The sequence below is a fragment of the Dryobates pubescens genome, chromosome 28, assembly GCF_014839835.1.
Source record: "Dryobates pubescens isolate bDryPub1 chromosome 28, bDryPub1.pri, whole genome shotgun sequence".
Lineage (NCBI taxonomy): Eukaryota > Metazoa > Chordata > Aves > Piciformes > Picidae > Dryobates > Dryobates pubescens.
The window spans coordinates 2293942-2310084 of record NC_071639.1 but is presented as its reverse complement, the minus strand read 5'-3'; the positions used below and the strand labels follow the sequence as shown (position 1 = coordinate 2310084).

The window sequence follows — 16143 nt, the reverse complement described above, 5'->3', positions numbered from 1 at the left end:
ATACCTAACCCCTCCTAACAACTAAACCATGGCTCCAAGTGCCACATCCAATCCCCTCTTGAACACCTCCAGGGATGGGGACTCCACCACCTCCCTGGGCAGCACATTCCAATGGCCAATTCCTCTTTCTGGTCAGAACTTTCTCCTCACCTCCAGCCTAAACCTCCCCTGGCACAGCTTGAGACTGTGTCCTCTTGTTCTGCTGCTGGGTGCCTGGGAGAAGAGACCAACCCCCACCTGGCTCCAACCTCCCTTCAGGGAGTTGGAGAGAGCAAGAAGGTCTCCCCTGAGCCTCCTCTTCTCCAGGCTAAGCAACCCCAGCTCCCTCAGCCTCTCCTCACAGGGCTGTGCTCCAGACCCCTCCCCAGCCTCCTTGCCCTTCTCTGGACACCTTCCAGCAAGTCAACCTCCTTCCTAAACTGAGGGACCCAGAAGTGGACACAGGACTCAAGGTGTGGCCTAACCAGTGCAGTGTACAGGGGCAGAATGACCTCCCTGCTCCTGCTGGCCACACTCTTCCTGATGCAGGCCAGGATGCCCTTGGCCCTCCTGGCTACCTGGGCACACTGCTGGCTCATGTTCAGCCTACCATCAACCACTACCCCCAGGTCACTCTCTGCCTGGCTGCTCTCAGCCACTCTGACCCCAGCCTGTAGCACTGCCTGGGGTTGCTGTGGCCAATGTGCAGCCCCTTGCACTTGGATGTGTTCAATCTCCTGCCCTTGGCCTCTGCCCATCTGCCCAGCCTGGCAAGGTCCCTCTGCAGAGCCTTTCTTACCCTCCAGCAGATCAACTCCTGCCCCCAGCTTGCTGTCATCTGCACATTTACTGCTGATGGACTCAATTCCCTCATCCAGATCATCAGTGAAGATGTTAAAGAGGCTGGAGCCCAGCACTGCTCCCTGGGGCACACCACTGGTGCCTGGCTGCCAGCTGGCTGTGGCACCATTCACCACCACTCTCTGGGCTCAGCCTTTTCCAGCCTGGCTGATTCCCTGCATTCTATGGCTAGATGCACACTGGTGCCTTGTGCCTTGCCTGCACAGCTCCTCCTCCCCCCTCCCCTCCAGAAGATACTCACTGTCCAGAGCAGGTCTTGGTACTGAATCATGAAGCGCATGACGGACGCCGTCCCGGCTGCCATGACAAACTCCCTCTGCTCGATGGCCTTGGAGCCAAAGCCATGGAAGGTGAAGAGGTTGGGGGCCATCACCATGGCAACGTTCTTCAGGGTCATTTTGTTTTTGTCCCGATGCTCAATGACCCTTTGGAGGAACTCAAGCAGCACCTGGAGGAACAGCAGGGCTCACGGCTCAGCTCGGCACCAGAGAGAGCCCCGAGGGAAACACACTGCTGCAGGGGGCTGGGAACAGCTTGGCAGCACTGAAAGCTGTCAGCAAGAGAAGGGCTGAGAGCCCTGGGGCTGGAGAAGAGAAAGCTGAGAGGGATTTGATCAATGGTTACAATCATCAGAGGGGTTTGGGGCAGGAAGGGGCCAGGCTCTGGGCAGTGGTGTCCTGGGATAGGACAAGAGGCAGTGGACACAAACTGGAACCCAAGGAGGTTCCACCTCAATTTGAAGAGAAACTTCTTTATGGTGAGGATGATTTGAGCCCTGGAGCAGGCTGCCCAGAGAGGTTGTGGAGTCTCCTGCTCTGGAGCCTTTCCAGCCCCAGCTGGCTGTGTTCCTGTGTGCCCTGCCCTGGGTGACCCTGCCCTGGCAGGGGGGTTGGAATGGGTGACCTCTGGGGGTCCCTTCCAAGTGCTACCATCCTGGGACTCTGTGAAAGGTGGATTGTTCACAGGACTGCACTTTTTTGTTCACAGAACTGCAAGTTTTGCTTCCTTTGAGTAATGAAGTAAATCATCAGGTGCTCAAAGCCAGGCTGGATGAGGCCTTGAGCAACCTGGGCTAGGGGGAAGTGTCCCAGCCCATGGCAGGGGGGTTGGAACTAGGTGATGTTCAAGCTCCCTTCCACCCAAACCAGTCTGGGATCATTTTTTGTGGCTAGCATTCCCAAAAGCATCCAAGTGTCTTCCAATCTCTGCCCAGGAAGACTTTTTCCCCACAACTCTCATTATGCCAGAGCAGAAGCAGCATCCCACAGATGTGAAAACACCCCTGTGGGCTCTTCCTGAATTGAAAGCAAAGGCTGCAGTGGCAGCTGTCATGGTTGTAGACACAGAGAGTGGCTGATTGGGTAAGGCAAGCAACTGGTGAGCAGAGCACTGCAGTGGGACTGAGAGGCAGCCAGCTGGAAGCTGACAATCCTCCATTCATTCCCTTCCACAGACTTGTACCTCAGCTCAGGAGCTCTCCTGACTAATCCCACACCACAAATAAGGCCCAAAAAGAAAGTGATGTTGAAACAACAAAACCCTAACAGGCCTTGAGAGGGAAATTTGTCCCAGTGCAAACAATCCTCCATTGGAATAATCTCCCCAAGGAAGCAGTGGAGTCCCCAGCACTGGGCACTTTCAAGACCCAGCTGGACACAGTGCTGGGCCACCTGAGCTAGGCTGTGCTGTTCCCAAGACAGGGTGGACTGGATGATCCTTGGGCTTCCTCCCAACCTGCTATTCTATGATTCCAGGATTCTATTTGCCTGGAATAGATGTCCTGCATCCTGAAAGGGGTCTATGAAACCATGAGGTTCCTTCCAACATGCTATTCTAAGACTCCAGGACTCTTTTTGCCTGGAATAGATGTTCTGCACCCTGAAAGGGGTCTGCAAGGAACCTTGAGGCTCCTTCCAACCTGCTATTCCATGATTCCAGGATTCTTTTTGCCTCAAACAGAGGCTCTGCATCCTGAAAGGGATCTATAAGGAGCCTTGAGGCTCCTTCCAATCTGCTATTCCATGATTCCAGGATTCTTTTTGCCTCAAACAGATGTTCTGCACCCTGAAAGGGGTCTGCAAGGAACCTTGAGGCTCCTTCCAACCTGCTATTCCATGATTCCAGGATTCTTTTTGCCTCAAAGAGATGCCCTGCATCCTGAAAGAGGTCTATGAGGAGCCATGAGGTTCCTTCCAACCTGCTATTCTAAGGCTCCACGACTCTTTTTGCCTGGAACAGATGTTCTGCACCCTGAAAGGGGTCTATGAGGAACCTTGAGGCTCCTTCCAACCTGCTATTCCATGATTCCAGGATTCTTTTTGCCTGGAATAGATGTTCTGCACCCTGAAAGGGGTCTATGAGGAACCTTGAGGTTCCTTCCAACCTGCTATTCCATGATTCCAGGATTCTTTTTGCCTCAAACAGATGTTCTGCACCCTGAAAGGGGTCTGCAAGGAACCTTGAGGTTCCTTCCAATCTGCTATTCCATGATTCCAGGATTCTTTTTGCCTCAAAGAGATGCCCTGCATCCTGAAAGAGGTCTATAAGGAACCATGAGGTTCCTTCCAACCTGCTATTCTAAGGCTCCACGACTCTTTTTGCCTGGAACAGATGTTCTGCACCCTGAAAGGGGTCTATGAGGAACCTTGAGGTTCCTTCCAACCTGCTATTCTATGACTCCAGGATTCTTTTTGCCTGGAATAGATGTCCTGCATCCTGAAAGGGGTCTATGAGAAAGCTGGGAAGGGACTTTTGACATGGGATTGTAGTGCCAGGACGAGGGACAATGGCTTTGGTCTGGGAGAGGGGAGATTGAGACTGGAGTTGAGGAAGAAATTCTTTCCAGTGAGGCTGGTGAGACACTGGCACAGGCTGCCCAGGGAGGCTGTGGCTGCCTCCTGCCTGGGGGTGTCCCAGGCCAGGCTGGATGAAGCCTTGAGCAAGCTGTGCTGGTGTGAGGTGTCCCTGCCCATGGCAGGGGGTTGGAACTGGCTGATCTTGAAGCTCTCAGCCCAAACCATTCTATAAAGCTCTGAATCTCTCCTCAAATCCTGAAAATTCAGCTTTGATTGTAGAAACTCTCCTGGCTGAGCATATTGTGAAAGAGGCCCAAAGTGGAGCAGGAAGAGCTGAAGGAGAGCAGGAGCAAACAGCACAGAGAAAAGGGAGGACCAAAACTGAAGAGCTAAGGCCATTGCAAAAAGGCAAACTCTGAAGCTGTTTGGGTTTTTTTTGCACGGGAAATAATGACAGCTGGGGGGAAAATGAGCAAAACAAAAACCAGAAAGGAAGAAAAGTTGTAGGAGAAAAGGTCTCTCACTGGGAGGATCATTACTGCAATCTGCTGGAAAAGGCTCAAGTCCCATTCTCAAAAGTCATCTGGGAGGAATTAGGGCCCTAAGGGCTTTCCTTTTCTTCCTGAAGTACTGTGGAAGTAGAAAGAATCTCCAAGCTGAGCACTAAGAGGGAGCTGAAAGATGCCATTGGTAAAAGCCAGACACAGTATTTGTGCAGGGGGGACAAAAAAAGGGTATCAGCAGTTCTAACCTTCAGAGTGTCTCTGTTGGCTTCAGGTAGAAGGAGAACCAAAAGATTCAAAGCTTGCAGCTGCTGTTTCCTTGTTGGAAGATCTGCCAAGTGAAGCACAGGAAGCTCAGTATTTTCAGCTGCCTCCTGCCCTCCCCCAGAGCACCACCTCCACGTGGCAGCCTCCTGCGGGATGCCGAATGGGTGCACCGAGCTGATTGCCACGGGAGGGCAAGGGGCTGGCAGGGCCTTGTTTTCTCACACTCCTTCCCAGCTCTCCTCTTGGGCTTTGCTGGATGACTCAGCAAGCCTCCTGGCACTGGTTTCTAGCTGCCTGGTGATTCTTTGTTTGGCAGTGTTACAAGAGCCAGGCAGCTAAGGGTCCCTCCCTTTCTGAGCCTGTGCCCCAACACGTGAGGGGAGACGCTCGAAGCCGCTCGCACAGCTCCGGCCACTGCCGCAGCAGTTGTGTGGTCTCCCAGGTCACCCACGCAGGATGAGTGAAGCCCAGGTGCTGCTGAGGAAGGCAGGTCTCCAGGGCAGCTGCAGTGGCAGTGGGGACAAAACCAGGAGCAGAGCAGCCTGGCACATTCCTCCAGCAGCCAGCACGGAACGAGGCATGCTGCAATCACAGAGAGGGGACATCGGCTCTGCCTCTTCCCCACCTGTGCTGGGATGTCTCAGCCACCCAAGGTGCAGGATCAGGGCATCCCTACACTCCCCCACCTCCTGGAAGAGCTTTGGCAGCGTGGAGCAGGAGTTCTGGCACCTATCAGTTTGCCCTCAGGTTAGGAAAGATGTTGAGGTGCTGGAACGAGTCCAGAGAAGGGCAAGGAGGCTGGGGAGGGGTCTGGAGCACAGCCCTGTGAGGAGAGGCTGAGGGAGCTGGGGTTGCTTAGCCTGCAGAAGAGGAGGCTCAGGGGAGACCTTCTTGCTCTCTGCAACTCCCTGAAGGGAGGTTGGAGCCAGGTGGGGGTTGGTCTCTTCTCCCAGGCACCCAGCAGCAGAACAAAAGGACACAGTCTCAAGCTGTGCCAGGGGAGGTTTAGGCTGAAGGTGAGGAAGAAGTTCTTCCCAGCAAGAGAGATTGGCCACTGGAATGTGCTGCCCAGGGAGGTGGTGGAGTCCCCACCCCTGGAGGTGTTTAGGAAGAGCCTGGATGAGGCCCTTGGTGCCATGATTGAGTTGATCAGATGGTGCTGGGTGATAGGTTGGACTGGATGATCTCAAAGGTCTTTTCCAACCTCGTCTATTCTATTCTATTCTATTCTATTCTATTCTATTCTATTCTATTCTATTCTATTCTATCCTATCCTATCCTATCCTATCCTATCCTACTCTACTCTCATACTGCTGGAGAGCAACAGCAAGCAATAGCTCTGTGCAATAAACTCCCTCCTGCCATGCTCTAGAGGACATGCTCTGCCAAGTCTTCTCTTGGCAAGACTCCTAATGAACCAGGCCACACTTAGACATTCTTGACAGTGAGGGAGGGGAGACACTGGAACAGGGTGCCCAGGGAGGTTGTGGATGCCTCCTGCCTGGAGGTGTTCAAGGCCAGGCTGGAAAAGGTTTGGTTTTTTTTCTTTAATACTCTTAATAAATGAGTCCCCAATGCTGCACCACAGATGTCAGGGGTTGGAAAGGACCTGAAGAGATCATCCAGTCCAACCCCCCTGCCAGAGCAGGAGCAGAGAATCCAGCACAGGTCACACAGGAACACATCCAGACAGGGCTGGAAAGACTCCAAAGGAGTCACCACAACCTCTCTGGGCAGCCTGCTCCAGGGCTCTGGGAGCCTCACAGTGCAGAAGTTCCTCCTTGTGTTGAGGTGGAAGCTCCTGTGCTGCAGCTTACATCCATTGCCCCTTGTCCTATGCCAGGGAGCAAGTGAGCAGAGCCTGTCTCCTGGATGAGGCCTTGAGCAAGCTGGGCTGGTGGGAGGTGTCCCTGCCCATGGCAGGGGGTTGGAACTGGATGATCTTGAAGGTCCCTTCTAACCCAAACCACTCTGTGCCTCTGATTAACTTTTCCTGGTGTGAATGGATAAAAGACCCTAAATTAACTTCTTTCTTAGATTTTCAGCAGAGCTGCTAGATCTTTGCTCTTCTTGTCTCTTGAGGCTAATACACTTCATGAACTGATACCATCCCACTAGTTCTTTACAATCCATCTGTACCTCCTGAGGACCAACACAAACATCTTGCCAACAAGAGGCAGTGTGGCTTTCATTTGATGTGCAAACTACTTGAACAAGTGACAAAAAGCTACCTGTACAGCAGCAAAAACACATCCAGCCTTTAGCAGTCAGATTGGTATCCAGTTTGTATCTCAGTTTCACAGCAGTGTGCCCAGGGGGCCAAGAGGGCCAAGGGCATCCTGGCCTGCATCAGGAAGAGTGTGGCCAGCAGGAGCAGGGAAGTCCTTGTGCCCTGTGCTCAGCACTGCTTAGGCCACACCTTGAGTCCTGTGTCCAGTTCTGGGCTCCTCAGCTCAAGAAGGACATTGAGAGACTTGAAGGTGTCCAGAGAAGGGCAAGGAGGCTGGGGAGGGGTCTGGAGCACAGCCCTGGGAGGAGAGGCTGAGGGAGCTGGGGTTGCTTAGCCTGCAGAAGAGGAGGCTCAGGGGAGACCTTCTTGCTCTCTCCAACTCCCTGCAGGGAGGCTGTAGCCAGGTGGGGGTTGGTCTCTTCTCCCAGGCACCCAGCACCAGAACAAGAGGACACAGTCTCAAGCTGTGCCAGGGGAAGTTTAGGCTGGAGGTGAAGAAGCAAGAGAGATTGGCCACTGGGATGTGCTGCCCAGGGAGGTGGTGGAGTCCCCAAGAGGGGACTGGATGTGGCACTTGGAGCCATGGTTTAGTTGTTAGGAGGTGTTAGGTATTATGTTGGAGTTGATGATCTCTGAGGCCTTCTCCAACCTGGCTGATTCTGTGACTCTATTAGTGACAATGCTGCTGTGGCAGAGGCCCTTCTCTGCACTGGTATCCCTTCCTTGCAGCTGAGAGAAAGGACACTACTCACTCTGCACATCCTGGAAAGCTTTGAGATACTCCACGGTGAGGAGGGGCTGAGGCAGCTCCCGGATGAAGAGCTTCAGCAGACTTGCTGCATCATGCTGCTTTACATTCTCCCAGTTGAATGTCCCCTCATAAAATTTTGCTTCCAGCTCTTGGCAAAGACTCTGAAAGGCAGCAGAGAGAAGCATTAGTAACACTTGGCTGCAGGGAGCCATGCATTCTACACACAGCAGGTACTGTCCATACACTGCAAGGGGAAAAAAGGGACTGCTGATGTGTGACTAACTCCAGCTGCTGCTGAGAGAGGGGACTCTGCCCCTCTGCTCTGCTGAGACCTCATCTGGAGCACTGTGTCCTGCTCTGGGACCCTCAACACCAGGAGAAGATGGACCTGCTGGAGAAGGTCCAGAGGAGGCCACTAACATGATCAGAGAGCTGGAGCACCTTCCCTATGGGGACAGGCTGGGAGAGTTGGGGCTGTTCAGCCTGGAGAAGAGAAGGCTCCAGGGAGACCTTAGAGAAGCCTACCAGGACCTGAAGGGGCTCCAGGAGAGCTGGGGAGGGACTTTGGACATGGGCTGGGAGTGACAGGATGAGGGACAATGGCTTTGAGCTGGGAGAGGGCAGATTGAGACTGGAGATGAGGAAGAAATTGTTTCCAGTGAGGGTTATGAGACCCTGGCACAGGTTGCCCAGGGAGGCTGTGGCTGCCTCCTGCCTGGAGGTGTTCAAGGCCAGGCTGGATGAGGCCCTGAGCAAGCTGGGCTGGTGGGAGGTGTCCCTGCCCCTCGCAGGGGAGTTGGAAGTGGATGATCTTCAAGGTGCCTTCCAACCCAAACCCTTCTATGAATCTATGACACCTGTAAAAACACAGTGGCCAGTGGCAACTAAACCAACCCAGCTTCCACAACCTTCCCTTCCTTCAGCTGGTTCTAATGTAGCAGCAGCTGGACCCAGGGCTGCCCAGCAGACGCTGGCAGATGTCCTCAGACAGCTGAACCCACCTCAATGGCCTATTCTGTTCAGAAGTTAAGGCCAGCTCAGACCATCTTTTTATCACACTGCCTCTTGGCATGACTCAAGAGCCTGTGGTGAGTCTGCTGCATGCAGGCCAAAGCCAGGGCAGAGCCTGTTGGTAGCTGGCAGGGAGGTGCCGGCGGCGTGCAGCGCGCTGAGGAGTTCGGCTGCTGCTCACCAACATCAGGGTGAGAGGGGCTGCAGAGCATGCTGCTGCCTTGCCCTGAACACAGGGCAAGGCTACCAAAGCAGGCTCACAGTGCCAGGGAAAAAGCTTCCTCCTGAGGGGGGACAGACTGTGGGTGAAGTGTTGCATGAACTGGGTGATGAATCTGGCTCATGGAAAAGGCCACAGCTCCTGCCAAGGATTAATGAGAGTCTGGCACAAGTGAACCTAAAGCACAGCCCTGGCTCTCCTTCAGACTTCTCCTCAAGGCTCCAGAGTGAAACCATCAGCTCTCTAGCTGACACAACAACCTTTGTGAAGAGGTTTTGCTGCCTGGTTTTGAGGACTTTTGTAACAGCCTGGGGTTAAAATGTCTTTGTATGGCAACAGGAGCCCTGCAGAGACAGAGGAGTGCTGGGGGGTGCTGAGAACCTGTGCAGGGGTTTACCTTTATCCTTGTTGCAGCTCCTGGGATTCTAAGAAGTCCTTCAGTTTCCAGAGTTGCTTCTTCTATCTGGGTGATCAGCTGTCAAAGACAAAGCAAACTCCATGAACAGGACTCTGCTCTGCAGAGGGAACTTGCCAGGCTGGGCAGAGGCCAAGGGCAGGAGATTGAACACAGCCAAGTGCCAGGTGCTGCACATTGGCCACAGCAACCCCAGGCAGAGCTACAGGCTGGGGGCAGAGTGGCTGAGAGCAGCCAGGCAGAGAGGGACCTGGGGGTAGTGGTTGACAGCAGCTGAACATGAGCCAGCAGTGTGCCCAGGTGGACAAGAAGTCCAAGGGCATCCTGGCCTGCATCAGGAAGAGTGTGGCCAGCAGGAGCAGGGAAGTCCTTGTGCCCTGTGCTCAGCACTGCTTAGGCCACACCTTGAGTCCTGTGTCCAGTTCTGGGCCCCTCAGCTCAAGAAGGACATTGAGAGACTTGAAGGTGTCCAGAGAAGGGCAAGGAGGCTGGGGAGGGGTCTGGAGCACAGCCCTGTGAGGAGAGGCTGAGGGAGCTGGGGTTGCTTAGCCTGCAGAAGAGGAGGCTCAGGGGAGACCTTCTTGCTCTCTCCAACTCCCTGAAGGGAGGTTGTAGCCAGGAGGGGGTTGGTCTCTTCCTTCAGGCACCCAGCACCAGAACAAGAGGACACAGTCTCCAGCTGTGCCATGGGAGGTTTAGGCTGGAGGTGAGGAGAAAGTTCTTCCCAGCAAGAGGAATTGGCCACTGGGATGTGCTGCCCAGGGAGCTGGTGGAGTCCCCATCCCTGGAGGTGTTCAAGAGGGGATTGGATGTGGCACTTGGAGCCATGGTTTAGTCATGGGGTCTGTGGTGACAGCTTGGACTTGATGATCTTTGAGGTCTCTTCCAACCTTGGTGATTCTGTGCATCCTAAGTACTGTTCCTCTGAAACCCATGAAGGCTACATCCAAGAGCATTTATCCAACCCCAATCTGTAAATGCCAAGAGCTGCTGACATCATTTTAGCACCAATTGTTCTCACTCTGTTTAACCAGGGCAGTGCCTTGGTTAAATATCTTCCTGGCCCAGCTCTCCAGTGAGGAAATTGAGGCAAGCCTGTGGTGTTCTCTCCAGTTAGAGATACTGAAGAGTGTTCACCCACCCCTGGGTTCATGGAATTGAGAAATGCCAGAAGGCAAAGCCACAACAGCACCAGAAGTGCCTCTCTGGAGTATTTTCCTTGGGTAAGAGGAAACAAAAGATACCACAAAGGTGCTACCTGCCTGCATCCAGCTCTGCCTGCATCCAGAGCAGTGGCTGCCCCCCTCCCCTGCTGCACACAAAGGTGCTGTGAAGTAAGGGAATTTATGATCTGATTTCAGTGTTCTCAGCAAGCTGCCTTCCTGCTGCCTTCATTTGTTTCATTCCAGTGCTAAACAAGGCACATCTGAACAGCAGCCTGCACAGCACAGTACTGCTTGCACTTAGAATCAGAGAATCACAGAATGGTTTGGGTTGGAAGGGAGCTCAAGGCTCAGCCAGTTCCAACCCCCCTGCCATGGGCAGGGACACCTCACACTGCAGCAGGTTGCTCACAGCCACCTCCAGCCTGGCTGCAAACACCTCCAGGCAGGAGGCTGCCACCACCTCCCTGGGCAGCCTGTGCCAGGCTCTCACCACCCTCCTGGGGAACAACTTCTTCCTCACAGCCAATCTCAATCTCCCCAGTTCTAGTTTTGCTCCATCCCCACCAGTCCTATCCCTCCCTGACACCCTCCAAAGTCCCTCCCCAGCTTTCTTGGAGCCCCCTGCAGATCCTGCAAGGCCACAATGAGGTCTCCTGGGAGCCTTCTCCTCTCCAGCCTGCACAGCCCCAACTCCCTCAGTCTGTGCTCACAGCAGAGCAGCTCCAGCCCTCTGCTCCTCCTCGTGGCCCTGCTCTGGACACCTTCCAGCCCCTCCAGATCCTTCCTGGCACAGAGGCTCCAGCACTGGCCCCAGAGCTGCAGCTGTGGTCTCAGCAGAGTGGAGCAGAGGGGCAGAATCCCCTCCCTGGCCCTGCTGGCCACACTTCTCTTGCTGCAGCCCAGGCTCTGCTTGGCTCTCTGGGCTGCAAGTGCTCCCTGCTGGCTCCTGCTGAGCTTCTCCTCCCCCAGCACCCCCAAGGCCTTTTCTGCAGGGCTGCTCTCCAGCCAGTCCCTGCCCAGCCTGTATTGGTGCCTGGGATTGCCCTGCCCCAGCTGCAGGACCTTGCCCTTGGTCCTGTTGACCCTCCTGAGGCTGTCCTGGGCCCAGCTCTGCAGCCTGTGCAGGTCCCTCTGGATGGATCCTTGCCTGCAGCTGTCAGCAGCACCACACAGCTTGGTGCCATCAGCAGCCCTGCTGAGGCTGCACTCAGTGCCACTGTCCCTGGCACCAACACAGATGTTCAACAGGACTGGTGCCAGGGCTGAGCCCTGAGGGACTCCACTTGTATAAAGTCTGTAAAGTTTTTGCTGGAGAGAACAAACAAAGGAGATGGAAACTTTTGGGTTGTCCTGGGCCCAGTGCTGCTCAGTACCTTCATCAGTGGCAGAGAGAGCAAGGCTGAGGCACTCTCCCTTGTGCCCATTTACCTTTTGGAAAATCAGTGGAATCTTGGTTCCTGGCACCTTCTTCTGGTCCTGCTCCAGTAGAACTGACAGTGGGACACCAAACAAGCCAGAGTCTGAAGAACAAAGCAAAAGAGACAGAGACATTATCCCCACCTGCCCCAGTGCCTGTGGTGATGGCACAACCCCCCAGCTCTGCAGGGCTGAGCCTCTTCAGCACCTTCAGACCTTCTGTTCACAGCCTTTGAATGCCTTTGCCAATCAAGTTACTGCACAGAGCATTCTGCCTAGCAGGATTCATTCCTCTCTTCCTGCAGGCATAAAGCAGTCTTCTGGTTTGACTTCAAACTGCCAAGCCCATATCCTGCAGCACAGTGAAGCATCTATCCTGCTGGATAACAAGTTACCCATGGGACAGCAATGTGCCCTGGGGGCCAAGAAGGCCAATGGGATCCTGGGGTGTATCAAGAAGATCCAGGGAGGTCCAGCAGATCCAGGGAGGTTCTCCTCCCCCTCTACTCTGCCCTGCTGAGACCTCATTTTGAGTACTGTCTCAGCTCTGGGCTCCCCAGTTCAGAAGGGACAGGGATCTGCTGGGGAGAGTCCAAGGCAGGGCTATGAGGATGATCAGGGGACTGAGCACTGCCTGGGGAGGAGAGGCTGAGGGACCCGGGGCTGTTTGATCTGGAGAGGAGAAGACTGAGAGGGGATTTAATCAATGTTTGTCAATATCTGAGGGCTGGGGGTCAGGAGGGAGGGGACAGGACAGGCTCTGCTCGCTTGTTCCCTGGGACAGGACAAGGAGCAATGGATGCTAAGTGCAGCACAGGAGGTTCCATCTCAACATGAGGAGGAACTTCTTCCCTGTGAGGGTCCCAGAGCCCTGGAGCAGGCTGCCCAGAGAGGTTGTGGAGTCTCCTTCCCTGGAGCCTTCCCAGCCCTGTCTGGATGTGTTCCTGTGTGACCTGTGCTGGATTCTCTGCTCCTGCTCTGGCAGGGGGTTGGACTGGATGCTCTCCAGAGGTCCTTTTCAATCCTGTTGGCTGTGATCCTGTGATCTCTGTGGTTCCAGGTTGCAGAGTCAGGGGATGCTGATCACTCTGCTCTGCAGAGCTGGAGATCACTCACTGCAAATTATGGTAATTAAGAGGGAAATGGCTTGAGGAAATTATCTAGGAACTTGGCCACTGAAATGAATCAGATGTAATGCTGGAGTGGGTCCAGAGGAGGACATGAAGATGATTGGAAGCTGGATCACCTCCCTTGGGGGAACAGGCTGGGAGAGCTGGGGTTGTTCAGCCTGGGGAAGAGAAGGATCCAGGGAGACCTGGCAGCAGCCTTCCAATACCTGAAGTGAGGCACAAGAAAGCTGGGGAGGGACTTGTTACAAGGGATTGTAGTGACAGGATGAGGGACAATGGCTTTGAGCTGGGAGAAGGCAGATTGAGACTGGAGATGAGGAAGAAATTCTTTCCAGTGAGGCTGGTGAGACTCTGGCACAGGTTGCCCAGGGAGGCTGTGGCTGCCTCCTGCCTGGAGGTGTACAAGGCCAGGCTGGATGAGGCCTTGGGCAACCTGGGCTGGTGGGAGGTGTCCCTGCCCATGGCAGGGGGCTGGAACTGGATGATGTTGAAGGTCCCTTCCAACCCAACCCATTCTATGGACCTATGAATCACCCAGCAGCTGCTCTGAGCACTTCTCTCTCTGAGGGTTTGGAAAGAGCTTTCCCACACCTGTGCTTGTGCACTGTCCCCCAGCAGCAGGACAGCAAGGTCACCACCTTGCTAAAGGAGGTTTGTCTGCTGGTTTATTGGAATGAAAGCAGAAGTCCAGTTACAGGAAACAGCCTCACAGCAGTGCTCAGGCAAGGCAAGCTCTGAGAAGTGGAATGCAGGCTGAGAGAACCTGACCTGGATGGAAAACTGGCTCCAAGTAGATGAGACTTGATGTGTTTATGGCCCAGGCAAACACAAGGGAATGAGCACTGACAGAGAGCTGCACTGGGAATAGAACAGAATAAACCAGGTTGGAAGAGACCTTCAAGATCATCAAGTCCAACCTATCACCCAACACCACCTAATCAACTAACCCATGGCACCAAGCACCCTATCAAGTCTCCTCCTGAACACCTCCAGGGATGGGGACTCCACCACCTCCCTGGGCAGCACATTCCAGTGGGCAATCACTCTGTCTCTGTAGAACTTCTTCCTCACCACCAGCCTAAACCTCCCCTGGCACAGCTTGAGACTGTGTCCTCTTGTTCTGGTGCTGGCTGCCTAGGAGGAGAGACCAACCCCCACCTGGCTACAACCTCCCTTCAGGGAGTTGGAGAGAGCAAGAAGGTCTCCCCTGAGCCTCCTCTTCTGCAGGCTAAGCAACCCCAGCTCCCTCAGCCTCTCCTCACAGGGCTGTGCTCCAGACCCCTCCCCAGCCTCCTTGCCCTTCTCTGGACACCTTCAAGTCTCTCAATGTCCTTCTGAAACTGAGGGGCCCAGAACTGGACACAGGACTCAAGGTGTGGCCTAACCAGTGCTGAGCACAGGGCACAAGGACTTCCCTGCTCCTGCTGGCCACACTCTTCCTGATGCAGGCCAGGATGCCCTTGGCCTTCTTGGCCCCCTGGGCACACTGCTGGCTCATGTTCAGCCTACTCTCCATCAGTACCCCCAGGTCCCTCTCTGCCTGGCTGCTCTCAGCCACTCTGCCCCCAGCCTGTAGCACTGCCTGGGGCTGCTGTGGCCAATGTGCAGATCCTGGCAGGAAGGATTGCCCCAAAGCCTGCTGACACAGAGCTGCTCTCAGCAGCACTGCTAACTGCTGTCTGTGCACCCCTCCTGCAACAGCACTGCTCTTGGGGGGGATGCTGTGCCAAGGCTGAGCACAGAACAGCTGCAATGACTACAAAGCTGTCAGCTCTTGAGGGACTCTGATGTTAGTCAGAGAAACAGCAGTCCCAGTGCCAACCCAGGCAGCTCTGCATCACTGTTAGCATAACAGGTCTGCCTATGAAATAGGAAGGGAGCCATACCCACAGTCAATATCCACACCCCACACTTTGATCACCTTGAAGACCTTGTCAACCAGAAAAGTTTCCACTGAGATCAAGTCGCAGAAACAAGCAGGAGGAGGTCAGCAGAAAGGCAGAGCTGGGCACTAAGCACAGTGATCCCCAGAAGAATTCTCCTTTAAAGAATGCAGAACTAACCAGGTTGGAAAAGGCCTCAGAGATCATCCAGTCCAACCTCTCACCCAGCACCATCTGATCAACTAAACCATGGCACCAAGGGCCTCATCCAGGCTCTTCTTAAACACTAGTACCTAATACCTAACACCTCCTGACAACTAAACCATGGCACCAAGTGCCACATCCAAGCCTGTCTTGAACACCTCCAGGGATGGGGACTCCACCACCTCCCTGGGCAGCACATTCCAGTGGCCAATCTCTCTTGCTGGGAAGAACTTTCTCCTCCCCTCCAGCCTAAACCTCCCCTGGCACAGCTTGAGACTCTGTCCTCTTGTTCTGCTGCTGGTTGCCTGGGAGAAGAGCCCAACCCCCACCTGGCTACAACCTCCCTTCAGGGAGTTGGAGAGAGCAAGGAGGTCTCCCCTGAGCCTCCTCTTCAAGCCACATCCATCTCATACAGTCACAGAAAGGTTTGAGTTGGAAGGGACTTTAAAGACCACTTAGTTCCAAGCCCCCTGCCATGGACAGGCACTAGAGCAGGTTGCTCAAGGCCTCATCCAGCCTGCTCTTAACCACTTCCACTGATTCCACCATGGCCATTAAACCACATCCCAAAGTACCATGTCCAGACATTTCCTGAAGACCTCCAGGGATGGGGACTCCACCACCTCCCTGGGCAGCCTGTGCCAACCCCTGAGCACTCTTTCCTTCACCACTGCACAGAGCAAAATGCTGCTCAGGCCTGGTTACTGCTCATACAAATGTTCTGCTGGGACAAAACAAGCAGGAAGGACCAGAGGCCTTGGCTTTATGGGATGCAACCAGAGCCATATGGTTCAGAACACAAAACACCAACTCACCTTTGGTTTTGATTTTCACAGCTTTTTGCTGCTTGAGTTCTGTCCCCAGTATGTCATAGAGAGCAGTGAGCTCAATCAGTGCTAAGGAATAGACTTTCTTCATGTCCTGAGGGGCCAGGTCACCAATCCTGGTGGTCCCTGTCTTGTCCTTCGGCACCCTGTAGTTCTGAGAGCAGAGATTGCAGCAGAGTGAGGAATCCAGCCCACCACAAACCACTGAGCCCCACTTCAGGGCACAGCCTTTCATCACACAGCCTGCTGCCACTGACTGCATCACCCCCAGGCAGGGTGAAAAGCAGAGGAGCCTAAAGATCTTTGGAGGGCTGAGGCTCCTGCTCACTTCTGGGGGTCATCTAATTCAACTGTCTCTTCAAAACAAGGCTAAATGTGAGGTCTCATCAGGCTGCTTGCTGTGCTGTCCAACTGGACTCTGAAACTCCCACTAAGCCCTGTGGGTGCCAGCTCCAGTGCTTAATGCTCTCATGGGGACGACTTCT

General features: G+C 54.3%; 1 protein-coding gene across 1 annotated transcript in view; it reads right to left on the bottom strand.

The window, feature by feature from the left end:
- The window catches only part of ARHGAP18 (Rho GTPase activating protein 18), a 101160-nt gene that overhangs the window by 13612 nt on the left and 71405 nt on the right, over window positions 1–16143 (bottom strand). Inside the window, exons 7-12 of the mRNA XM_054173979.1 lie at window positions 15647–15812; window positions 11627–11718; window positions 9015–9092; window positions 7388–7547; window positions 4387–4469; window positions 1082–1288 (exon numbers count right to left, since the gene is read on the bottom strand). Of these exons, the coding sequence (XP_054029954.1) occupies window positions 1082–1288; window positions 4387–4469; window positions 7388–7547; window positions 9015–9092; window positions 11627–11718; window positions 15647–15812 (786 nt within the window). The remainder of the gene's footprint in view (window positions 1–1081; window positions 1289–4386; window positions 4470–7387; window positions 7548–9014; window positions 9093–11626; window positions 11719–15646; window positions 15813–16143) is intronic.